General features: G+C 43.4%; 1 protein-coding gene across 7 annotated transcripts in view; it reads left to right on the top strand.

Annotated features, from left to right (window-relative positions):
• The first annotated feature begins 15,715 nt into the window (after window positions 1-15,715).
• The window catches only part of SEPTIN11 (septin 11), a 105,325-nt gene continuing 94,655 nt past the window's right edge, over window positions 15,716-26,385 (top strand). For all 7 annotated transcript variants that reach the window (XM_066278642.1, XM_066278639.1, XM_066278641.1 and 4 more), the window contains exon 1: window positions 15,716-15,892. In XM_066278642.1, the coding sequence (XP_066134739.1) occupies window positions 15,866-15,892 (27 nt within the window). In that variant the 5' untranslated portion in view covers window positions 15,716-15,865. The remainder of the gene's footprint in view (window positions 15,893-26,385) is intronic.

Raw genomic sequence — 26,385 nt, 5'->3', positions numbered from 1 at the left:
AAATACACAACACAAATCTCTTTCAAGGGATTTGCTTGCCAGCCTCTGGGAATGCATTTAGCAAACGGTCTCAACTATCAGCTCCTTCAGGATCTGCTACAACTGCAGAGAGATGCTTCTCCTAAGGTCCCCGCTTCCAGAAGCAGCCCATCTAGTGACTGAGCAAAGCGGGTGTAAGGGCCCAGGTATCTCTGCTTGAAGACACACAACTCTGATGGGCTATATTTGCTGCAGAGCTCCCCATTGGGTCGCTGAGGTTCCGTGGGTCTGCATTATGGTTCAGATTCTCCCTGTGCCTGATCCTGCTTCATCCCACTTTTCCCCCTGGGTTTATCTCTAATAAACATCTTGCACACGAAACTTCATTTTAGTGTCTGCTCCCAGGTTACTTACTATCTGCTAATCACAGCCTTCCTTTTTTAACAGCAGAGTTTCACTTAGTATTAACCCCCAACTTATACTTAAATATTGAAGCACATTTATTTAATGCCTTCTCTGTTACCAGTTAAAGAAGTTGTAGCTATCTTAGGTCTTCTGTGTTTCCATATAAATTTTAGAATCAGGTTGCTAATTTTTATTAAAAAGCCCCCTGGGAATTTCAATTGGAATTACACTGAATCTATAAATTGATAAATTATATCAATTTATTATACTTATTGAAATATTGAGTTTTCTAATCTATATATGGTAAATCCCTCTAGTTAGGTTTCCTTTAATTTCTCTAAGCACTGTTTTAGGGTTTATAGGGTACAGATCTTGCATGTCTTGATAAATGTATCTTTATTATGTTTTTTATAACATTGTATAATAATTTTCTATTTAGTAATTTTTTTATCATAATGACCCTATCTGTGAAGTAAATATGAGCTTCATTATATAAGTAAAGAAAATGGGATGCAAAGAGATCAAAAGATTGGTGCAATATCATGTGATTGGCTGTTCTCACTCCTGGAAATATGTTACAGATATGCTTTCACATGTTCAGAATGACAAGCACAACATTACTAATTGGTTATTAATGCTTATAATGGCCAAAAAAAATAACAGAAACAACCCTGAATTTATCAATGGGACGGTTAAATTGATAATGATACGTTCTTTAAAATAATAGGCAGCACCTGGAGGGCATTATGCTAAGTTAAATAAATCAGTCAGAGAAAGACAAATACCATAAGATTTCACAATATGTGGAATCTAAAGAGCAAAATAAATAAACAAAATAGAAACAGACTCATAGATACAGAAAACATATTGATGGTTTTTGGGGGGTGTTGGGGAACTGGGTGAAAGAAGGTGAAGGGATTAAGAAGTACAAATGGGTAGTTATAAAATAGTCATGAAGATTTAAAATACAGCATAGGGAATATTGTAATAACTCTGCGTGGTGCCAGGTGGGTACTAGAAATATCAGGAGGAACACTTTATGAAGTATATGATTGTCTAACCACTATGTTGTGCACCTGAAATTAAAAGGCGAAAGATTTATACGACCTGAAGAGAAACCAGAGCATGTGCACCTGAAATTAATACAAAATAATATGGAGTGTAAATTGTAATTAAAAAAATTTAAATTAAAAAAATACCAGGCAGCAGTATAAAAGAATTAGGAATATAACTATGCACTCATATGAAAGGATGTGTAAAATACATGTTAAATAAACAACACAAGGTGTAGAATGATAGACATAGTATATTTTTCTTTTATAAAACATAGGGTAGGAAATAAATATATCTGCTCAAAGTTGCTTAAGAAAACTTAGTATACAAAAGACATTAATTAAGTATTTCTCTCTTGGGGAGAGGGGTGGGAATTGTACAGAAGGTGAGTAGGGTGGGAGACTTTCTATACCACTTTATATTATTATTATTTTTTTGAAAGAGAGAGAGAGAGAGAGAGAGAGAGAGAGAGGAACATTGAGCTGCTCCTGTATGTGCCCTGACCGAGGAATCAAACTGTCAACCTTTGCATTCCGGAACGACACTCCAACCAACCAAGCTATCTGGCCAGGGCTTAATTATTATTGACTTTTTTTTTTAAGAGAGACAGAGAGAGGAAGGGAGAGAGAGGGGAGGGGAAAGGGAGACATTAATTTGTTGTTCAACTCAGTAGTGCATTCACTGGTCGATCCCCATGTGTGCCCTGACTGGGGATCAAACCTACAACCTTGTCATTTTGGATGACACTCTTAACCAACTGACCTAACCAGCCAGGGCCTATATTATTTTTTTAGCCATGTAAATATATTACTTCTGAGACTGCTGATTTCCCTCCATTATCTATTTTTTATTTCTTTCTTTCATAAATAGGACCAACCCCCCACATTTTAGTGGGCATATTAGTGCCATATAAGAGATTTCATATCCTAGACTTCCCTGTGGTTATGTTCATGTGACTGAGTTTTTGCAATGGATTGCAAGCACAGGTGACATGGGCATAGCATTTCCTTAAAAGGAAATTGCTTTTCTACTTCTTCTTCACCCTTCCTATGGTCTCTAGACTACGGATATGTTGTTGAACCAGCTCTGATCAGAGTAGATGAGGTAACTGTCAGATGTTGATGGAGCAACAAGATAGCCACCTAATGTGGACTTCTGGATAACTGCAAGAAGCACAGCTGCCTGCCTCTGGGCTGCTCACTACCTCCTGAGTTCCGGGATGTCTTTATCACAGCAGCTGAGCTTCTGTCCAAACTAATATATCAATTTACAAAACTGCAAAGCTTCTGGTAGTTGGCAGTGCAGGAAAGTGCACTCAATTGTCCTGACTCCCAAGCCCACGTCCTTCACTGTAAATAATTAAGCCTTGCAATGGCCACTGTTATCTTCCTAAAGATGAGGCATGAAGCATAATCTGCCAAAATTTATCATATCAACCAATCAGTATCCACTTCTGCAGATCCAGGGGGGACCAAACGAAAGAAAAGAAACTTGAGATATAGTGTTAGTGACTTTTGAAATCTTAGGTTGGGAGAGGAGGTTAAAGGCAAAGCAAACTGAACTTGAAAAAATGAACCAAAGGAGATATACACAACCCAACAGCTATTCGTGGATGAGGTAGCAAGGAACCACTGACTAAAATAAATGAAGGATGTTTTACCTTATTCAAAATGAACAAGTCTACAGGAAAGAAGATGAGGTGCTGAGTAACCCGATGTACTGGGGTTATTCAGCTGGTGGAAAGTGGTGGTCGAACGGTAGATAGTGAATAGGCTGAGACAAAAGGTGAGACGATACAAGTCATATTGCTGTCAGAACATACAGGTATGAACGTAGAATTTTCTTCTAAGTCGATGGCGATGTCTAGATGGACTTAAACTACATAAATGTTCTAGACTCACAAAAAGTAATAATACTGCCACTACAATGACTGGCTACAGGGTGAAAGGAATTATCTGAGAATTACAGATGTTAGAACTGACCCAACTCCATGGCTGGCTGCCAAGGAGAGTGACCAGCAGACCAAGAGAGCATGTTATTTCACAGGATGATAGTTAATGAGATTAAATTTTAAAAGAGCATAATCAAATGTCAAAATAACCTAGAGATGTTTTCTCTGAACATATGTACCCTGATTTATCAGTGTCACCTCATTAAAATAAATAAAAATTTTTAAAAAATTAAAAAAAAAGAAAGCATATATTAAAGAGTAGAACAAGCTTACAAGAATTGATACTTTCTTGTAGGCTTAGATAATTCTTGTTTTTAAAAAGAATACTAAGAAAAATTTCAAATTTGGTTTTTTGTTTCTCAAATAATACTTGTCACAATAGGATGAATAAGAAAGGATGAGCCTGACCGGGCGGTGGCGCAGTGGATAGAACGTTGGACTGGGATGCGGAGGACCCAGGTTCAAGACCCCGAGGTCGCCAGCTTGAGCGCAGGCTCATCTGGTTTGAGCAAAAGCTCACCAGCGTGGACCCAGGGTCACTGGCTCGAGCAAGGGGTCACTCAGTCTGCTGAAGGCCCACGGTCAAGGCACGTGTGGGAAAGCAATCAATGAACAACTAAGGTGTTGCAGCGAAAAACTGATGATTGAGGCTTCTCATCTCTCTCTGTTCCTGTCTGTCCCTATCTCTCTCTGACTCTCTCTGTCTCTGTAAAAAAAAAAAAAAAAAAAAAAAAAAAAAGATAGAGCGTTGACCTGGGATGCTGAGGGCTTTGATTCAAAACCCCAGGGTCGCAAGCTTGAGAATGGAATCAGCTTGCTGGATTTAGGCCAAAAGTTGCTGGCTTGAAGCCCAAGGTCACTGGCTTGAGCCCAAGATTGCTGGCTTGAGCAAGAGGTCACTGACTCACCTTGAGCCCCCCAGGTAAGACACATTAAGAGGCCCTGGCTGGCTGACTCAGTTGTATAGTGTTGGCCCGGCATGTGGAAGTCCTGGGTTTGATTCCCAGCCAGGCAGGGCACACAGGAGAAGTGCCCATCTGCTTCTCCACCCTTCCCTCTCTCCTTTCTCTCTTTCTCTCTCTCTCCTTTCTCTCTTTCTCTCTCTCTCTCTTCCCCTCCCACAGCCAAGGCTCCACTAGAGCAAAGCTGGCCCAGCGCTAAAGGTGGCTCCACGGCCTCCGCCTCAGGTGCTAGAATGACTCCAGTTGCAATGAAGCAACGCCCTAGATGAGCAGAGCATCGCCCCCTGGTGGGCATGCCAGGTGAATTGGGGTCAGGCACATGCAGGGGTCTGTCACTCTGCCTCCCAGCTTCTCACTTCAGGAAAAAAAAAAAAAAAAAGAGACACATATAAGAAGCAATCAAAAAAACAACAACTGAAGTGATGCAACTACAAGTCGATGCTTCTCATCTCTGTCGTCTCCCCTCTCCCTTCTTGTCTCTCAACTCTTAAAAAAAAAAAACTAGAATAAACAGGATTAAAAGGCCACCACTAAAGTAACAGGAATAATTATTTACAAATCAATTACATTTTAAATATGTGAACAAAAACAAAAAAGACCACTGAAATTCATTGTAGTAAATGAGCAACCAATTGTTTTAAGTGAGTTAAACTTACCAGGCCTAAATGAATTATCCATAAGAGACTCACATAAGTGATTATAGAATCAATATTAGTTGGTTTGGGAAAGCCAGAGAAAAATAAGAAATGCCAAACAAATTGAAAAACAAATATTGTCCTGATTATCAGAGAGAACAAAAAGTAGCAGGAACAGGAGGTGTTTGAGAATTATTGGTAAATTTGACAATTTTTAGAATAATTTTTTAAATGTCTTTTTTTTGAAAAAAGATTTTATTTATTAATTTGACAAAGAGGAGTGGGGGGAGCGAGAAGTATCAACTCATATTTGCTTCACTTTCTTTTCTTTTTTTTTCCTTTTTTTTGGTATTTTTCTTAAGTTGGAAACGGGAAGGTAGTCAGACAGACTCTCGCATGCACCCAACCAGGATCCACCCGGCATGCCCACCAGGGGGCGATGCTCTGCCTATCTGGGGCATCGCTCTGTCGCAACCAGAGCCATTCTAGTGCCTGAGGCAGAGGCCACAAAGCCATCCTCAGCACCCGGGCAAACTTTGCTCCAATGGAGCCTTGGCTGTGGGAGGGGAAGAGAGAGACAGAGAGGAAGGAGAGGGGGAGGGGTGGAGGAGCAGATGGGCGCTTCTCTCCTGTGTGCCCTGGCCGGGAATTGGACCCGGGACTCCCGCACGCCGGGCCAACGCTCTACCACTGAGCCAGCCGGCTAGGGCCCACTTTATTTTCTTAATATTTATTTTATTAACTTTTAGAGAGAGAGGAAGGGAGAGAGAGAAAGACAGAAACATTGACCTGTTCCTGTATGTGCCCTGACCGGGATCAAACTGGCAACCTCTGTGCTTTGAGATGATGCTCTAACTAACCAAGCTATCTGACCAGGGCTAAACAAATATCTTAACAATAAAGAAGGAAAGAGATTGAGCTCATGATGACAAGTTCAATCAATTTTTTTGTTTGCTTGTTTTCATCTATATGTATCTCAGTAAATAAAAAAATTAACTGCAGATGTTTCAAATGAAGAAACTTAAATAAAGGGAGTTCTTTAGAACTAAACCCTTGCTAGTTTAGAATGACCATCAGACCAACTGTACCAATATCACCTGGAAGTCTGAAGGAAATTGAGAATCTTAGGCTCCAGACATACTGATTTAGAATTTGCATTTTTAAAAGGATTCCCAAGTGATTCATATGTAATAGAAGTTGAGAAGCACTGAAGTAGACAATTTTAGAAGAACACATAAGAGATGGAAAGGCTCCCAAAGACTATAATATTATAAAGTCATTACCACTCCTAGGGCGAAGGAACAAAGGGAGGAAATTATGAGACTGGAATCAGTAACTATATTAAAAAACATTGACTTGTATACTTTAAATGGGTGAATTGTATGGTATATGAATTATATCTCAATAAAACTATTAAGAAGTAAGACCCCCTACACACAAAAAAAAAACCCACATGCAAAATCAGTATGCTTTAATGTCCAAAATGTTAAAGAAAGAAAGCATTGAAAATAAATGGAGCGAGCCTGACCAGGTGGTGGCACAATGGATAGAGCTTTGGACTAGGACTCAGAGGATCCAGGCTCAAAACCCCGAGGTCACTGGCTTGAGTGCAGAATTGCTGGCTTGAGCGTGAGATCATAGACATGACCCCATGGTCACTGGCTTGAGCCCAAAGGTCACTGGCTTGAGCAAGAGGTCATTTCCTCTGCTGTAGCTCCCCCCTGCCCCCATCAAGGCACATATGAAAAAGCAATCAATAAACAACTAAGGTGCCACAATGAAGAACTGATGCTTTTCATCTCTTTCCTGTCTGTCCCTATCCATCCCTCTCTCTGTCTCTGTCTCTGTGTGTGTGTGTGTGTGTGTGTGTGTGTATCTCTCTCACTAAAAAAAAAAGAAGAAAAAGAAAATAAATGGAGCGATATACCATGTTCATGGATTGGATTCAGTATTGTTAAAATGTTAATTCTCCCCAGTAATTTTACAGATTTAATGCAATCCCTATTAAATTCAACCATATTTTTTGTAGGCTTTTACAATTTATAAAATTTACATGGAAAGGCAAAGGAATGAGATTAGCCAAAAATAAGTTTGAAAGAGAACAAAATTGAAGAGTTGATTTCCCATCTTTTTAAGACTTATTAAAAGCTACAGGAAGCAAGACTGTGTGGTATTGACAAGAGAATAGACATATTAGTCAATAATGGAACAGAAGAGGGAGTTTAGAAATTGACAAGTATATATAGTTCAATTGATTTTGAGTAAGGTACAAAGGCAATTCAGTGGAGAAAGGATGGTTCTTCCAACATGTGATGGTGGAAAAATTGTATATGTTAGAAAATTAACATTAATCTTCATCTCAAACCATATACAAAAATTAACTCAATTCAATTTTACACCAAAATGTAAATACTAAAAGTATAAACTTCTAGAAGAAAAACAAAGTTTTGGCAAAGATTTTTAAAATAGACACCAAAAGCACAATCCATAAAAGGAAAAAAAAGTCAATAAATTACACCCCATCAAATTAAAATCTGCTCTTTTTAAAGATTCTATTGAGCCCTGGCCGGTTGGCTCAGTGGTAGAGCGGCGCCCATCTGCTTCTCCACCCCTCCGCCTCTCCTTCCTCTCTGTCTCTCTCTTCCCCTCCCACAGCTAAGGCTCCATTGGAGCAAAGATGGCCCGGGTGCTGGGGATGGCTCTGTGGCCTCTGCCTCAGGCGCTAGAGTGGCTCTGGTCGCAACATAGCGACACCCAGGATGGGCAGAGCATCGCCCCCTGGTGGGCAGAGCGTCGCCCCTGGTGGGCGTGCCGGGTGGATCCTGGTCCGGCACATGCGGGAGTCTGTCTGACTGTCTCTCTCCATTTCCAGCTTCAGAAAAATACAAAAAAAACAACAACAACAACAGCAAAAAATAAAATAAAGATTCTATTGAGGAAATAAAATGGCAAGTCTTAAAGAGAAAATATTTGTAAAACACATATCTGATAAGCATCTACAAGAATAAATAATAATAATAATAATAATAAACCCAATTAAAAAACAGGTAAAACGCCTGGCCTGGTAGCTCAGTTGGTTAATGTGGTCTTTTTTTTTTCTTCTTTTCTTTTTTTTTTCTTCCTTTTTTGCATTTTTCTGAAGCTGGAAACCGAGAGGCAGTCAGACAGACTCCCACATGCGCCTGACCGGGATCCACCTGGCATGCCCACCAGGGGGCGATGCTCTGCCCCTCTGGGGCGTCGCTCTGTTGCATCCAGAGCCATCCTAGCACCTGAGGCAGAGGCCACAGAGCCATCCCCAGCGCCCGGCCATCTTTGCTCCAATGGAGCCTCAGCTGAGGGAGGGGAAGAGAGAGACAGAGAGGAAGGAGAGAGGGAGGGGTGGAGAAGCAGATGGGCACTTCTCCTGTGTGCCCTGGCCGGGAATAGAACCCGGGACTTCTGCACGCCAGGCCAACGCTCTACCACTGAGCCAACCGGCCAGGGCCTAGTGTGGTCTTGATATGCCAAAGTTGAGGATTTGATTTATTCACAGTAGCCAACAATGACACTCACCAACAATGTATGGTGGACAGAGGTAGACTTAATGGCGGGCACACCGGGCAAGCACCTTGGGCACAAACTTGTGAAGGGCACTGCAAAATACCAACTTTATACTTTTTTCTAACGACAGGGGGCCCAATATTTTCTTCTGTGCCCAGGGCCTCAACCGACCTTAATCTGCCTTTGATGAGTGACCTAATTTTTCCACATCCTCAATGATGCTTGTTATCCAATCTTTTTTATTACAGCCATCCTGGTGGGTATGAAGGGGTGTCTCCTTCTAATGATGTCAAGAATCTTTTAATGTGTTTATTGCTGTTTGTGTATCTTCTTTGGAGAACCGGTGTTTGTTTGTTTTTTAAACAAGAGGAGGGGAGATAGACAGACTCCCGCATGCACCCCACGACAGGATCCATCTGGTAGCCCCCTTCTGGGGCTGATGCTCAAATCAACTGAGCTATACTCAACGACAGGGGCCGATGCTTGAACCAATCAAGCCACTGGCTGTGAGAGAGGAGGAGAGAGAGAAGGGGAAGAGGAAGGGGAAGTAGACGGTCGCATCTCATGTGTGCCCTGACTGGGAATCAAACCCAGATGTCCGCATGCTGGGCCAACGCTCTATCCACTGAGCAAACCACCCAGGGCCCATGCAGAAATGTTTCTTCAAATTCATTAGCCATTGGGGTGTCTTGTATTATGAATTATAAGAGTTTTTATATATTCCAGAGACAAGTCCTTTATCAGATATAAGATTTGCAAATATTTCCTATTGTGTAGAATGTCATTTCACTTTATTGATAGTCTTCTTTTTTTTTTAGTTGGAGACAGATAGGGACAGACAGACAGCAAGGGAGAGATTGAGAAGCATCAACTCATAGTTACGGCACCTTAGTTGTTCACTGATTGCTTTCTCATATGTGCCTTGACTGGAAGTCTCCAGCCAAGCCAGTGACCGTAGGTTCAAGCCAGTGACCTTGAACTTCAAGTCAGTGACCTTTGGATTCAAGCCAGTAACCATGGGGTTATATCTATGATCCCACGCTCAAGCCAGTGACCCCATGCTCAAGCTGATGAGCCTGCACTCAAACTGGCAACCTTGGGGTTTTAAACATGGGTCCTCAGTTACCCTGGTCAACGCTCTATTAACTGCGCCACTTCCTTGGCAGGCTGATAGTATCCTTCGAAGCAGAAAAAATTTTAATTTTAATGAAGTTTAATTTATCTGTTTTTGTTACATGTTGCTTTTAGTGTCATATCTAAGAATCCTTTGCCAAATCCAAGATCATGAAAACTTACCTGTATATATTCTCCTAAAAGGTTTATAGTTTTAGCTATTACATTTAGGTCTTTGATATATTTTGAAATAATTTTTGTACATGTCATAATAAAGGTCTGAATTTATTCTATGGCATCTGCCTGTACAGTTGTCTCAGCACCATTTGCTGAAAAGATTATTCTTTCTCTGTTGAATGGCCTTGTCAAAATTAGTTGACCATAGACATTTGGGTGTATTTCTGGTCACTTTTATTCCTTTGCGTTTTATGTCTATCCTTATGCCAGTATCACACTGTCTTGATTGCTGTTGCTTTGTAGTAAAATTAAAATCTGGACATGGGGGTACTCCAAGTATCAGTTATTTGGGTCCCTGGATTTCTATATGAATTTTAATATTTATTTATTTATTTTTTTTACAGAGACAGAGAGTGAGTCAGAGAGAGGGATAGACAGGGACAGTCAGACAGGAATGGAGAGAGATGAGAAGCATCATTCATTAATTTTTCATTGCGTGTTGCAACACCTTAGTTGTTCATTGATTGCTTCCTCATATGTGCCTTGACCGCGGGCCTTCAGCAGACCAGGTAATCCCTTGCTTGAGCCAGCGACCTTGGGTCCAAGCTGGTGAGCTTTGATCAAACCAGATGAGTCTGCACTCAAGCTGGCGACCTCGGGGTCTCGAACCTGGGTCCTTCTGCATCCCAGTCTGACACTCTATCCACTGTGCCACCTCCTGGTCAGGCTCTATATGAATTTTAGAGTTAGATGGTCAATTTCTATAAATAAGCCAGATAAGATTTTAATAGGGATTATGATAAATCTTTACATCAATTTTGGGAGTATTGCCATCTTAATAATACAATATTAAAAATTTCCAATCTATGAACATGAATTGTTTTTCCATTTACTTAGATTTAAAAAACTTTTTTCCCCAATAAAGTTTTTGGGTGTAAGTTTTACATTTCTTTTGTTACATTTATTCCTTAGTATTTTATTTTTTTTGATGTTATTGTAAATGAAGTTGTTTTCTTAATTTTATTTTTGGATTGCTCATTCAAATGTGTAAAAATACAATCAATTTTTGTATATTGATCTTGTATCAATATAACCTTGTTGAGCTCCTTTATTCTAATGATTCTTTAATGGATTCTTTGGGATTTTCTACATGTGAGTTTATATCATCTGTGATATAGTTTTACTTTTTCTTCTCCAATTTAGATGTTTTAAAATATGGGAACATTCTTCCATGAAGTGTTGCAGGAGGGGTTCAGGGCCCGCTGTCAGTTACACTGGCTGAAATGAAAGTGGCCGCAGCTTCTTATTCCCTCCCTCTTACCACGTTCCTTTCCAATTCATCGTTTTTACTGGAGTCAAGGTGATCTTGTGTTAGAGAAGGTCCTTTGACTGCAAGCCACAGAAACAAACATTAGATAATTTAAGCTAAAAAATAAAAACAAACTATTTTTACTGTCTTTTTGTCACTTAGCAGTGTCTGATTGGGCAAGCTTATATCACATACTCTCTCAAATGTATTTTGGTAATAAAAGGAAGAATCTGATGGAAAATAGCTTTAGGAACCTCTTTTATAGAGGCATTAATTTTCCATCAAGATGGACACATTCACTGGAAAATCTCACCAAATAATTGGGATTCCATTAAAGAGGGAATCGATCTTGCATTACTGTCGATGTCAAATATTCACTAGAGATCTTTTCTAAAATGCAAATGATTTTTTACTTTTACGTTTAACCTCCTTGACTCTTCATTTCCCATTGAATCAAGTTCTAAATCCTTAGAATGACAATAAAGGTTTTTTTAGCCTTTAATGAGACCCTAGTCTCATTTCTATTCCAAGGCAGCTCAATATTTATTGCATATATCAGACTTTGTGCCATAAGCTGAAACACAAATAAGCACTCTTGCTTGAGATACGCAAAGCATAGTAAAAGATGTATTACTATGATCACCTCTCAATTGCCTAACATGTCTTATAATAATAGCTATGGTAACCATAAGTCCTGGTTTTTGACTATTGTATTAGTGCACCAACCCTCTTTTTTCAATCTCAACGGTTTCTAAGTTCGAACAATAAATTATAGGTCACTCTAGTAATAGCATACTTATGTTTTCTCAGTTAACTCTGAGCTAAACAATTTTGTGAAGGACTGAATCTGTTAAGGTCTTAACAGGAATGAGATGGGTACATTCCTAATAGGTAATTTGAGTTGAGTTTAATAAAAGGACTATTTGCAAGGGGGTGGGATAAATGTAGAGAAACCACAAGTTTACCTTTGATTGTCCTAGGGGAGTAACTGTGACCTTTGGTTGAGGAATGCAGCCAGCCTGCAATGGTGCCATAGCAAGGACCCTGGGGGAAAACATACCAACACTCCTTTCTTTGTTGTACTGTGGTTGCTCCCCACTGCTTGAACTCAAATGGAAGCTAAGGGTCTAAAGAAAGCCCTTTGGGTTCAAGCTCCTGGCGGCAGAAAGGAAGAGGAAGAGATGATCTGGCAAATGTGTCCTTCATCAGGACTCACTGTTACAACCACCCGCCCCTTTCTTTTTAACAAACAGAAATGGCACTTATTTATTTATTTATTTATTTTAGAGAGGAGGGAGGGAGAGAGAGAGAGAGAAAAGGGGGAGAAGCAGGAAGCATCAACTCCCATATGTGCCTTGACCAGGCAAGCCCAGAGTTTTGAACAGATGACCTCAGCATTCCAGGTTGATGCTTTATCCACTGCGCCGCCACAGGACAGGCAGAAATGGCATTTTTTTTTTTTTTTTAGATTTTATTTATTCATTTTTAGAGAGAGAGGAATGAGAGAAAGAGACAGAGAGAGAAAAAGAACAGGAAGCATCAACTCCCATATGTAACTTGACCAGGCAAGCCCAGGGTTTTCAATTGGCAACCTCAGTGTTCCAGGTCGTCCAGGTCAATGCTTTATCCACTGCGCCACCACAGGTCAGGCACGACCCTATTTTACAATAGAAAATGATGAGGTGAAGAAAGGCTGACTGGCTCAATGTCACATCATCTGGACTTGAAGTGCCGTGTTCTCATCACTCTACCAAGCGCCCTCCAAGGCTCCTCCTACTCTAGCAATGCCAGGGGGCACCTATCCTGACAGCATCACCATCCCTGAAACCACTGAATCTTCATTCATTCTATTCCCTTGTTGGGAATGTCCTCGTTGCTCTCTTCCCTGTTCCACCTCCTTGGTGAAGCCTTTCTTGTTTTGACAGGGAGAGTGAATGGTTTCCTTTGTTGTGCTTTAAAATTCCTTAATTCATGTACCTTTTCTAGGATTTGGATTATTTATCAGCATTATTTAAAGATCTGTCTCTCAGCAAACTGTGCACTAAGACTCAAAGAGGCATCTTATTTTAAAAGTTTTAGTTCCTAGCACAGTGCTGGGCAGAGTTAAAAAGGTATTCTGATCCCTTAGCAACCCTATTAGGGAGGAACTATTATTAAAGTTTTTGAAGAAGACAAAATTTAACCACTGAAAGGTTAAGTAATTTGCCTAAGGTTACATAATTATGAAGTGGTTGGTAAAGCCAGGATTTTGAACCAAGGTAGTCTGGTTGTAGAATATTTAAATAATTTAAGAATGAAAACTGACATTCTTAAATAGCTTGTCTTGGCCAATAGTAAATAAATTGTATTTTTATTAAATATATTTATGCCTACCTGCCCACAAAAAGTCAGGGAGGTGGGAATCTGAGGCATTGCTCCGAGTCAGTGAAATACTCAGGCAGAAGCTGGGTCAACTGTAAGAATTTTTGACCTAAAAGGCTTTCTTCAAACAGTTGAGATCTTGGAGTAAGTGACTTTAAGCTTTGGTGATAAGAATCAACTAACCTACCCACAAAGGTAGGACATTTCATACTCTTAAAATATAATCAGCTGTTTTCAACACAAGCATTTACAAAGTAAATAAAAATAAAACAATTAATTGATTATATCCTGCAATCTGGTCTGTTAACACCACACAAAATGGAGAGTTGGTCTGCAATTGCCCTTACATCTGGATGGCAGCCTGCAGGGCTCTATCATAGGGTTGAACTGAGATCTCACGTCCACGGGCAGTGACACTGTCTAATCCTGCCTATGGGAGAAGGAACAAAATGCCTACATATAGAGAACAGCAGATGGAAGTATTTCTCTTCCTCCTACCTTTGCATTGCACCCATCCACGTGGTAATCTTAACTCAACACTTACTGAGCATTTACTGAATACTTGATATAAAATGGTGGACCATGTCTTCAAATGATTTCTGCAAGGGGCAGAAATTGGTCAAAACTGAAGATGTTTGTATCGGCAAGTCTGGGTCCGCCCACAGACTGAAGAGGTCCCCATTCGGGTCCTCCCATCTTTTATTGCAGGTATTTTCATTATACTCACATCCCTGAGGTTTCCACCTGCATCCTGCAGGTGAAATTCCCAATCCAGCGGCAGCCTCAAAGCAGCTGGACCCCTGCCCGGAGGTCACTCCACCCTCAGCCCTCGGAGATATGGCGTTTTCGAATTCTGTGTTCACCTGGGCCAAGATATAGCAGTAGGGGCAGATGCAGGGGCCCCGAGAAACCTGGTTGCTGGGAGTCTCAGGTCAGACTCTGGGGCGCCCCAGTCTAAAAGAGGCGGTTTGTCTTTGATCTAGTTCGATAGGCCTTGGTTTTCCCTGAAGGCGCTACCCCATGGGCTGATCACAGCCCTTCACTGCCACCCCACACCCCCTGCGCTTCAATCCAAATGGTTCCCCTTCTCGACTGGTCACTAGCTTCAATCACCTTGCCATGGGCCCCCTCTCCGGCCCCGCGACAGCACCTCTGTTACACCTCGCTGTCGGGACTTGGCCAGGGCGCCGCAGCATCGGCGCGCGACAGGACTGTCATTCTGTCGCGCACACTGTCAGGCTGTAACGCCCCAACATCTGTTGTAAAAATCCTTCTCTATAGCGGAGGAGCTTCCCAATCCCACGCGCCTGGAGTCGCCCAGACTCCAGTCACCCGCCTGGCGCCGCCGCGTCCCCCAGCTGCAACCCCCAACGCGCGCCTCCGGGTCGCCGGGTCTGTCTTCAGCCATCAAATGAAGTCGGCCGAGCCCCTGCGCCCCCGCGTGTGACCAGCGGGCTGTCGTTACACCCAGGGAGGCCCCGGCCCGTACGCTCGGGGGCAGTCCACAGCTGCGCTCATTCACCAGCGAGGAAGTCGCTTGTTCCTCTGCTGCTGGCGGGGGTTGATCGTCCACATCAGCAACTACTACGCCCTCGTCCTCTCCGCTGTGGTCCCCAGCCAGGCCGCGCGCTTCAGTGACAGCTCCCAGCTACCTGCTTTTCAGTCTCTCCCCTAAACATAGACTTCTGTGGGAGCCACTCTCCCCTCGTGGGGGTCTGCCCAGCCCACCTGGGTCTCCCCGGGTCTCCCTGGCGGCCCGCACCCCTTCCAAGCCGGTTTCTCCGGGTGGGGCCTGCTTGCCCGGGGATAACTTTCCGCGAGAGGCTGTCCCCGCGGACCTGGCTCGCCTCGGCGTCCCTTCCCCCTCCCCGCGGCTGCTCCAGCTGCTCGCTTCGCTGAGCGTGTGGCGGGACGCGGGGCAGGGACCTCCGCGCCCAGGCTTTTACTCGGACTTTCGCACGTGGTGGAGCGGGGGTGGCGGGTAGAGCACCGGCTGGGGGCATCTCGGTGACTCCGGAGAGGGTCGCTCCGGGGCCCACGGTTACATTCCAGGAGGACAAGCCTGCAGTCGGAGTCTGCTGACCTGGGCTGGGGGCCACCCACCGTCCTCCCTCCCTCTACCTCAGCCCTGGTGCACAGGCTAACACCCCTTTCTGGGGAAGCAAATGGTCCCTTCCAGGCGGGTGGCCATGTTGCTCTAATAAAGCGGGAGGGGCGGTGGCGGAGGGGGAGCAGATGCCTCTGGCCGCGAGCGGGAGCCGGGCGCCAGCAGAGCGCAGCCGCGAGGGGAGCGCGGGGGAGGCGAGCCGGAGCCGGAGCAGCAGCCAGTGTTGGCCGAGGGCGCCCGGGTGCAGCCGGAACCGGAGCCGCAGCCGCGATGGCCGTGGCCGTGGGGAGACCATCTGTGAGTGCTGGAGCCTCGTTTCTTTATCCCGCTACTCCCCCGGCGCCGGGTGGTCCCCGTGTTGGGGCGGGTGCTCTGGACGGCGGTGGCCGTGGCGGTGGCCGTGTGCATGAATTTGGGCGCGCGTCTGGGGCCGCGGGGAGGGCGAGGAGCCCCGGGGCTCGGCTACTGCGTGATGCAACAGTGTATCTCCTCGTTGCACCCCGATTCCCGAGATGCGGGAGAAAAAAGACCTCTCTCTTATTTTTCCTTTAGAAAGATTCATTTAGCCACGGTGTTTCTCGGCTGCCTCCCTAACCGTGCTCACACCTTTTCCCCCGTGACAGTCGAGAAAGGCGCCGGGAGCGGGGGTTTCCTCCCGCGTGGAGGGGCGACCGGGGCGTGGGAATTGTTAGCTGAAGCGCTGTGTGTCACTCGATTGTAGAAGCAGGTCAAAAATAAAGGGGTGGGATTTCCGAGGTGGTTTCCCCAGTGCTTTGTGAGATCCGGACACCCCCAGGCATCCACCCGGGTGACCGGCCCTGCCCAGGATGTGGACAAAAGCCCTCCTTACACACACAAAGTTTTCAAAAGGCCCCCTTGTCGGGGTGGGTGGGGGTATTAAAATACTCCGCGGATGGAAGGCTGGGGGGCGGCGGGCCCAGGAGGAGGGGAGGTTGAGGGAGAGGAAGGGCGGGCGGCTGCCTGGAGACTCGTCTGCCCCTCGGCCCGGGGCGTGGGAGGGAAGGAGGAGGATGCCCCGGGGGGTGTTCGTGGGCGGGTAGGGGCCGCGCCCCCCGGGGAGCGCTACTCCGACCCGGAGGGACTTAGGGTGCGGTTTTAGTCGGTGCTCCAAATCGCCTTATGAAAGGCAGAAGGAAGGGGCGGCGGCATCCTTTCTGTTTCAGTGAGAAGAGTCAAGAGCGGTGGGAAAGGTGGAGTCCTCTTTCTTTCTCTTACCCCATTTCTTCGTCGTTGTTCAAAGTCTACTTTTGCCCCTCCGGCTTTGGGGGCGCTTCGCGCAAGGTTTTACCTGCCCTATCCCCTCCCTTTTCTTTCCCTTTTCATCTTCTACCTGTAACTGTATAGCTGCAGGTGGCGGCTTGAGAGATTTTGTAGATATAGACAAAAGTCCTTCGGAGATACTGGAAGCCCTGAAACCCCAGCAATGCAGTTTGTGCTCCCAGACTCCCGGCTTGCCCTCTTAACTCGGGCCCAGTTACACTTGTCGCACCCCCACCCCCGCCCCCGCCTCAGGAAGTTCGCGGGATTCCTCTGCGCGTTCTAGCACAGTCTGGTGACTCCACAGCCAGGGTGCTTTCAGAGACGTGCTCCGTGGTCAGGAAATGTTCGGTGGTCATATGGAAGTTTAACTGTGGGTCTTTTGGGCATTTTAAACTCTAATAGTTAATGACATGTTCTTAAGAATTCACATCTCCTGTTGCACACAAATTGTATTCTTGATAATTAGTGGTCAGAGATTGCTGTTATTGAGGGAATTTGGAATCTGCGTGCTAGTTCTTTTTTTTTTTTCCTGGTGAGAAAATTGAGGTACTGAGAGGTCAAGTTTGCCTGGTTAAATTCCCCCTCCCGCACTTCCAGATTCATATAACTAAAATAACAACATCTACTTTAGATCATTGAAGAGCATCTGGGAATGCAAATATGATGGGCGGGCATCTTTTTCCTTAATACTTATTGCTGGTGCATTCTTGAGATATGGGGAGGTGGAAGAAATAATTTGCTGCACATTTTCTATAAATTAGTTAGTTCATATATGTCAGTTAAATAGGAACAGCATGTGGATTTAAGCTTTAAGTTGTGTGGTCATAATCATATCCAACAGCAGGTCTGCCAACCAGATGTGAGCTTAATCCCACAGAATTCTTGTGTGAGATCTTACTCATTCAAATAATAGAGATTTTTGTAAAAGTGTGTGCAAAGAGGAGGTAACTGCTTGCTCTGCACATTCCCTGTTGTTACTGGAATTAAGATTAAATTACTTGCAGTTTAAAAACAAGAAGACTTTTCTTTGACTGAGTTGTGGTATGGGCGATCAGGAATTGACTACAAAGTTGAAGTCTTCATACATTTCCAAGGAGCTGTTGAACTGTTTCACTTTGTTTGCTCTATCTGTAAATGTTGGTAAGTGAAAAGTGTAGTGTCTACACTAGGGGCCCCCAAACTACGGCCCCGCGGCCCCCTGAGGCCATTTATCCGGCCCTCACCGCACTTCCGGAAGGGGCACCTCTCTCATTGGTGGTCAGTGAGAGGAGCATAGTTCCCATTGAAATACTGGTCAGTTTGTTGATTTAAATTTACTTGTTCTTTTAAATATTGTATTTGTTCCCATTTTGTTTTTTTACTTTAAAATAAGATATGTGCAGTGTGCATAGGGATTTGTTCATAGTTTTTTTTATAGTCTGGCCCTCCAACGGTCTGAGGGACAGTGAACTGGCCCCCTGTGTAAAAAGTTTGGGGACCCCTGGTCTACACTATGTCTTCAAAACAACCCCAGGACATTCAGATTCTCCTAACACAGCCCCAAGGGACTACCTACTCTTTCTTGTTAGGATTTTCTGCCCCTTCTGTTCCCTTATCTATTCTATGATAAGAACAGAAAAAGAGTGTGGAGAGAAAAGAAGTTAATCTAAGTGTGAATGGAGTTTCTCTAGTTCAGTGGTTCTCTAAGTGAAATCCTGTGGTATATGCCCTAGAAGATTTCCAGGTGCGCCCTATGGTATTCCAGAGAAATATGTTCCTGTTAGGGACTAAAAAACCAACAGGGTTTTTGGAGTTTAGATTTTTGGGGGACAGAGGTGAGGGGAATTGACTGTAAGCTGATAGTCTGTCCAACCCCCCCCCCACCTCACTTGCTTGATTAGATTGCAAAAGGTTGTTAAACTGTGGTGCTGGATTGTTTACACTACCCCCCCCCCCCCCATTTTCCTGGGAAAAACTGGAGGCAAGTTTCTTCTATCCTTTGTTTGGTGTAAAGTTAAGATATGTATGGTGGGGTTTTCTGCACTCAACACAAGAGTAAAAAGAGAGGAATTCTTCAATGTATTGACAAGGAAATGAGAGTTTGCTTTTCAAATATATGCCCAAACATTGAAGAAATCACTAGGACACATCAGGCTCATGTTTCTCATAAACACAAGAATGAAAAAACCTAACACATTTGCACCAGGACCTGCCGAATTTACTAAATCTTACAAAAAATGTATCTATATATCTAAAAAGATAACTTTTTTGTCATTTTTAACCCCTCTTTTTTACAAATTCTAAAAAGCATAACTCGAAAAATGTAACATAAAAATGTTTTTTAATGTCAGAATAAATTTACTTTTGTCGTATTTACTTCATTTAATTACCATAAAAGCACGCTTGGACTTTATATATATTTTCTTTAATATTTGACTTAATTATTATAACATATTTCTCAGAAATTTGTATATAGTGCACCTACAATTATTTGTAGGATGTTAAATGCACCCCGACTTAAAGAAGTTTGAGAACCACTGCTCTAGTTGCTTCTTTAGAATTAGATATTTTACGAGAAACTGAAAGTATGAGCATATCTCCTTTCCCTACAAACTGTCTTCCATTCAGATTGAAAGGAAAGTCCAATCAGAATAATTTGCCCTCAACTTTAGACATTCTTGAATTTGAACATTTTAGTGTGATATCCCAGGTAAATATGACCTTTCACTGGGCAAAAATCCTTATATGTCAAATGCAATACTTTCTATCTTATGAAGAGGTTACACTGTCCTCCCTTATCCACAATTTCACTTTTTGAGGTTTCAGTCACCCATGGTCAACCTTGATCCAAAAATATTAAGTAGGAAATTCTAGAAATAAGCAATTCATGTTTCAAATTGCCTGCTGTTCTGAATAGCACAACGATGAGCCATTTGCCCAGTCCCTCCCAGGGATGTGAATCTCCCCCTGTGCCCAATGTATCCAGGGTGTATATGCTCCCTCCCCTTAGTCACTTAGTAGCAATCTGGGGTATCAGACTTACTGTTGTACTACAGTGCTTGTAATAAGTAACCCTTATTTTACTTAACAATGGCCCCAAAGCACAAGAAGTAGGTATGATAGAAATTCAGTTTTGCCAAAGAAGTGGTAGAGTGCTTCCTTTAAGTGAAAAGGTGAACGTTTTCAATTGGGAAAAGAAACAAAATCTTATGCTGAGCTTGCTAAGATCTACTGTAAGAACAAATCTTCTATCCATGAAATTGTGAAGAAGGAAAAAGAAATTCATGCTGAGATCACATTTATATAGAACTTTTATTACAGTATATTATTATAGCTGCTCTATTTTATTATTATTATTGTTGTTGATCTCATACTGTGTCTAATTTATAAATTAAACTTCATCATAGGTCTGAATGTACTTATTCGCGGTTTCAGGCAGCTGCTGGGGGTCTTGGAGCATAACCCACCAGATAAGGAGGGAATTACTATATATTCAGTTATAACCATTTAAACCTCAAGGCGAAAAAAATTCAGATGTTTCTTAAGTGGATTTGTTGTTGGCTAGAAAACAAAAACTCCAGTTTAGTGTGTTTATTTCCATTCTAATCTCATCCCCTAGCTTCTCCATTTTCCCAGGGAGAGTTTTGGGGCTTGGTTCTTACAAGACCCTGAAGCACACGTATGGTTTCCAAAGTGTAACTGATGATTAGCAAGAGCATTTCTTCTCTCAGGATGTGTCCACATTTTGGATGAGTTAGTATTTTTGCATCCAAGTACCAGGGCAGCTATTATTTTTATTTTAAACAGAGCATAGTAATTTACTCTACCTGGGAACCAGCCTTTACGAAACTGACCCAATCTCTCATCCACTCTCTCTTAAGTTGTGGTGTTCGCCCTGTTATAAAGTCTGGGAGTTGATAGGAACTTTAGAGGCCATTTGGTTCAGCTTCCTCCCCTGTGCAGAAATGTTTCTTCTTAACAGAGGTATGTGTTTAAACTTTTCCAGTGGTGGACATTCTCCTATGATATCCTTCAAGAAACAGGGTATTGTTCAAGAAACGATTAAAGAGGTTTAATTGTTTTTCTATCTATTGAGCAAAAAAGAATGGAAAACCAAGTTCATTCCTTTGGTCATTTAACAGTATTTATTGAGCACCTACCATGTGCTAGGTGCTGAGTGTACGTCAGTGGACCAGAGAGAAGTTCCGTTCTTACTTGGACTTTTTATTTTCTGACAGATTTAGTGTCCGTTGTATAAAGTGACAAACTTCAGTGGAGTACGTAAGCCATTCAGGGAGAAAGGGAACTATGTGCCTGTTGCTGAGTCAGCGATGATGATGTAGGTGAAGGATCTTCTCTGTCTGTGGATCTTTCTGTACAGTTCCTGAAGATTCGGCCTGTCTGCAGCAGGAGGAAGATGGGACTGACAGTGACATGTTATTTTCCCTCATAAAAGTGCTGTTTCTAGACGTGGGGATGTGGCCCTACATGGAAGGCTATGGCTGTTATATCTGGAGAAAGATTCATGGAATGGCCATCACAATGATAAAGGGCTGTCATCCAGCGGGAGGTTTTTAAAAATTAAAACTAATTAAACAGTGATATAAAAGGCTCTATAAGCAATTATTTAGGAATCCAAGAAGTGTTTGAGGTAAAGTAATTCCTCCTTTTTAAATTATTGAAAGCCTTAGAGTTTTTTTTTTTTTAATCTTTTAAAATATCTTTAAAAATGTCATATATGCATCACAATGAAAGATAGATCGTAGGAATTGGTTAAAAGAACAAAACTGGCCCTGGCTGGTTGGCTCAGTGGTAGAGTGTTGGCCCGGTGTGCAGATGTCCTGGGTTCAATTCTTGATTAGGGCACACAGGAGAAACACCCATCTGCTTCTCCACCCCTACCCCTCTCGCTTCTCTCTCTCGCTCTTCTGCAGCCATGGCTCGACTGGAAGGAGTTGGCCCTGGGTGCTGAGGATGGCACCATGGCCTCCGCCACAGGTGCTAAGAAGCTCAGTTACTGAGAGCAACTGAGCAACACCCCAGATGGGCAGAGCATCGCCCCCTAGTGGGCATGCTGGGTGGATCCTGGATGGGGTGCATGCAGAAGTCTCTGCCTCCCCTCCTCTCACTGAAAAAACAAAAACAAAACTACACATATCCCACCAGCCTGATATAAAAGCTCTTTGACTGTTAATGTACTTTAACTTTTTGAGGTTTGCACCAGCAGGCATAACCCATCTTGAATAAACTGCTACTGAGAAACCAAACTGATTGCCTGTATGGATCCTGTCTGACTATTTGGATACTTGTATAATAAAGGAAACAGATGCTTAGTGCTTTCAAAGAGGCCACCCTGTGTCTGTGTCCAGACAAAGGAACGAATGATTTAGATGGCCTGCTTTGATTGATTGCCAACAGACCCAGTGTTTATACCCAGTGGTGATTCCACTGCCGATCGTGATCTTAGGGTTTAAACTCCCCGTGGAGCAGACTACAGTCATAGTTTTCTATGCCTGTGTTTCTCTTCTTAGGACCTTAAACTTGGTTGGAGCTGTGGCAGGGTTGGGATGTAGAAGCTTGTCTTGGCTTTCTATCATTTACTGGAAGTTGTTTCTTGTAGCCTTAGCTAGACTTGTCTCAGTTGGGGTAAGTGAAGCTAAACCATTATTTAAAGAAAGACCCAGCAGATCTACAGCTTTTATTCTTTCTCCCAAGGAGACCTTTACAATAAAATTGATACCCTCCTTTTAAAAGCTAGATTGACAGAAAACTCCCTTTCAAATGAACAATACCTCTCCTGACCCACTCAGGGCTGCTGGCAGCCCATCAATGCAGCTGCTGTTGAACATAAAAACAATACTTGGGCTAAGGTGATACAGACAGACTTCTAAGAAGAATTTGCTGGGTAATCTGGAGTCAAATTTGTATCGTCTCAGGCCTGGCCTGTGGGGGAAATCGAGAGTCTGTTCCCTGATATGACCAGAGCCAAAGCATTAGAACCACGCTGTTTTTATGATCCATGCCAATGAGTGTGAGTGCCTTGTTCAAGTCAAAGGACACAGGAAGCTAAATTGTGTGAACGAGTTCTATTCACCTACTGAACTCTGACCCATGGAACACAGTGTGATGTGTTGATGGAGAGGGAACAGGCTGAGGGGGAAAGAGAGAAAAGGCTTCATGCTCCAAAAAGAACATCTTTGGTACTTAAGTGGGGGCCTTGTTCTTGCAGGGGTTTTGTTTGTTCTTCATTTTATAAATTGTAAAAATATATGCAATATAAAATGTATTTGCTTGTTTCTGATAATTAAGTAACATTTCTTAGGGAAGAAGTTATGATTTTCTTCCTTTTTATGGCAGTATAGTCACAAAAATATAGGTAGCTTATAAATTAAAAACAGAACAACTCTCAGCTGAACACATCAATAATTATTCTCAGCTTCCTAATCCATCTGCTTCATCAGGTATTTCTGTGCATTTTCTCTGTGTAGGTGCTGAGGTTATGATATTGAGTATTTGAGATGCTCTCATCAAATTTCTGTGGAGGTTGAGTAAGCAGCAGAGCTTAGCAAGGAAAGTGAGGTGGAAAAGTGTTCCAAGCCAAAGGAACAGCATATGCACAGATCTGAAAGTGAGGCAGAGCTCCTGAAGGAAATCCAGTGTAGCTGTGACATCAGTGTTCAGAGAGGGGATGGAAGTGAGGCTGGGCTCTGCGAGGAGCCCAGATCACCGTGCGTTCGCTAAGACATGCAGACTTACTACTACATAGCTCTTTATTTTATATTCTATCCACCCCGGTCCTTCAATTTAGGGATAGCTCAGATTCTTGGGATTGGTTGATGGCAGACACTGAAAATCTGCACAGAGTACTAATTGTTCAGGATTCAGTGCAGTAAAGGGGAGATGACAAAGTATCAGGGGAGTTGATTCCTTTCATGGCCAAATTGAACCCAGACAATAAGTACAGGAAATGAAGACTGAGAAACTACACAAAGAGAAGGAGGAGGTCCAGTGCCAACATCCCCAGCATAGGTCTTCCTCTGCTAATCTTCTATACTGAGCCTTCTTCAAAATGTAGAACTTTAAATTTATATTCTCTTTATTTATCTCCTCCCCTTGTGTGCTGTTTTCAGGCCAATATAAATGTCATTGGTCTCATTCATCGGGTGCCTATTACACTTACTCAGGCCTGCTGTTGAATGGAAAAGCCTAGACCGAAAACCTCTGTACACAGGAAGCCTGCTCAGCATCTTCACTCTTCGTTTTTTCTATTTAGAGTACTGTCAATACAATTGTCTCCATTTCTTCTCACAAAACTCCTGAGAAGTAAGTAATACAGGCAAGGAAACCGAGGCCCAGAGAAGTTGTTACATTGTGTGGTACAGCCAGTGAGTGGGAGTTAGGCTTCAGAAGCAATGAGTCTTAGACCCAAATGCATACAGACCTACCATCTGTGTCAGTCAGTTAGGTTCAGTTATGCTGAGATAACACATTGGCCCCAAGTTTTGTGGTTTTCACAGCAAAGATTTATTTCTCACTCAGAGTCCTGGTCTGTTCCATTGCTATGTTGGCCTCAGGACCCAGGCTGAGGGAACATTCTCTCTTTGGACATTGCCAGTGTGGTGGCGGAGGACAAAGAGACATGCTGCACCCTGAGCTGACTTTTCCAGCTCTTAGATGAGTCACTTCCATCCACATGAACTTCACCGGCCAAAGTAAATGGTCACTCTGAAATTTAGCAGGATGGAGATGGGTAGTAATCCTGCAAAGAGTGGCTCGTCAGTTACTTGGCACGCTCCAGGGCCATGGGATTGGGAAGTAAATCCTCCCTTTGGGAGGGGCAGGGACACGTTGAGTAGTAAGAGTTTCCCATAAGTTCCTAGTCAGGGAATTGACGCCAGAGCGAAGGGTCTTTTAAAAAAGACCCTTGTTTCCCTATTAGTAATGATTTTTCTTGCTCTATTTGTCCTACTCTAATTCCAGCCGGACACGTTAGAATGATGAGAGGGAGAGAAGGTGGGTGTAGTTAGGAGCCTGAATGAACTGAAGTCAGCGAATATGATTGTCCCTATCGCACATCCAGTGGCATCGTCGCCAAGTAAGTGATGGGTGGCGACCTTCAGAAAAACCTTCTGTGCTTCTTCTCCCTGTGACCCCAGCTCTGGACTGTATTCTTTGGAAATGGTTTTGAGGCCATTAGGACTTCCAGCTGCGTGACAGAACTATTTCCCTTGGGATGCTTCCAAATCGGTCCTTTCTCAGCCCGTCTGCTCTAAAGGCAGACGCGTCAGATGGCGCCCTTCCTTTCTGTGCTTGTTTTCTCGCTGCTCGTGGCGGAGTGTGTAGCATTTGGTGAGGAATATGGGCTCTGCAGCCAGACTACTGGGGTTCTAGGAAATCGGCTCTGCCATTTAGCCATCTTTGGTACCTTAGGCAGATGACTTACCTTAACAGTACGTTCCTCAAAGAGTCACTGGATTCAATGAGGTAGTAGATACAACGTGCTGACAATGATGCAGGAAATATTCGTCCTCAACGAAAGGGAAACAAATACTAAAAAAATTAGTGCTTTTAACTGAAGACTGGGCTCAAACCAGAACTGCCACCCGCCCCTCCTCCCGTCCCAGCCCTGAGATGTGCAGTCAGAGCAGACCTGTGAGGCTCAGGTCAAACACTGTCTCCTCTGAAGCCACCTCTCTCCAACTCAGGTTTTGGTGACTTTTCTGCAGCAGTGATGCCTGCAACACTTATGTGTTACCCACATGGTATTCTGAAGCTCCCCCTACTTCCTTTAAGTTACTTTTTTTAAGTTTGGAGGAATTATCAAATATAGTTGTGAATGTTCAAAAAAACATCTCATTACCATGAGCAATATGTCCTGCTAGCCTTGAGCACATTCCAATGTTCTTAGCCTGTGCTGCCAGATTCAAGGATTGAAAAGGACTTAAGCGAAGGGACTGTGTTTTGCACCCTCTCTAATAAAATATTTGACTGGCTGGGTGAGAAGGGAACGGTTGGATGAGACTTTGCTAACCCACATCCTCTCAGTCCACTTTTTTATTCCAGCTGTTGCTGTGTGAATTCCAGTCAGGTATCTGCATATCAGCAGCTTTGTGCCCCAGCCTTCTCTGCTGGAGCCACTTGGGTTATGCTTTGCTTTCCTGAGCTCTGTGCATATCTGGGTATCCAGTGGAGTGCACCAACCATAGACTGATGGAAGCCATAGGGGATGGAGGCTGGTAAACAAACATTCCTCTCTTCTGTCACTAAGTGGGGCAATTCTGAAGCATACTCTGGGGGTCCCACGTGGGCCCCAGCCCTCAGGGGTGATTAGCTCCATATGGGCCTATCTGTCCTTCCCTGTTACTCTGTTCCTAGTCCCCAGTGCTGCCTCTCTGGATCACTTTCCAAACTAGCTCCATGCACATGCACATGTTCCCTTGTCTCAGCCCCCCCACACTCCCCCCATATTGGGGAAACCTAGGTGAAACCACCCTATTTCCTGGCTTGGGGCTCTTTTATCTTATGCAAAT

The sequence above is a fragment of the Saccopteryx bilineata genome, chromosome 5 (genome assembly GCF_036850765.1).
Source record: "Saccopteryx bilineata isolate mSacBil1 chromosome 5, mSacBil1_pri_phased_curated, whole genome shotgun sequence".
NCBI lineage: Eukaryota > Metazoa > Chordata > Mammalia > Chiroptera > Emballonuridae > Saccopteryx > Saccopteryx bilineata.
Note: the sequence above shows the minus strand (reverse complement) of the source record. Positions and strands in the feature narration are given on the sequence as shown.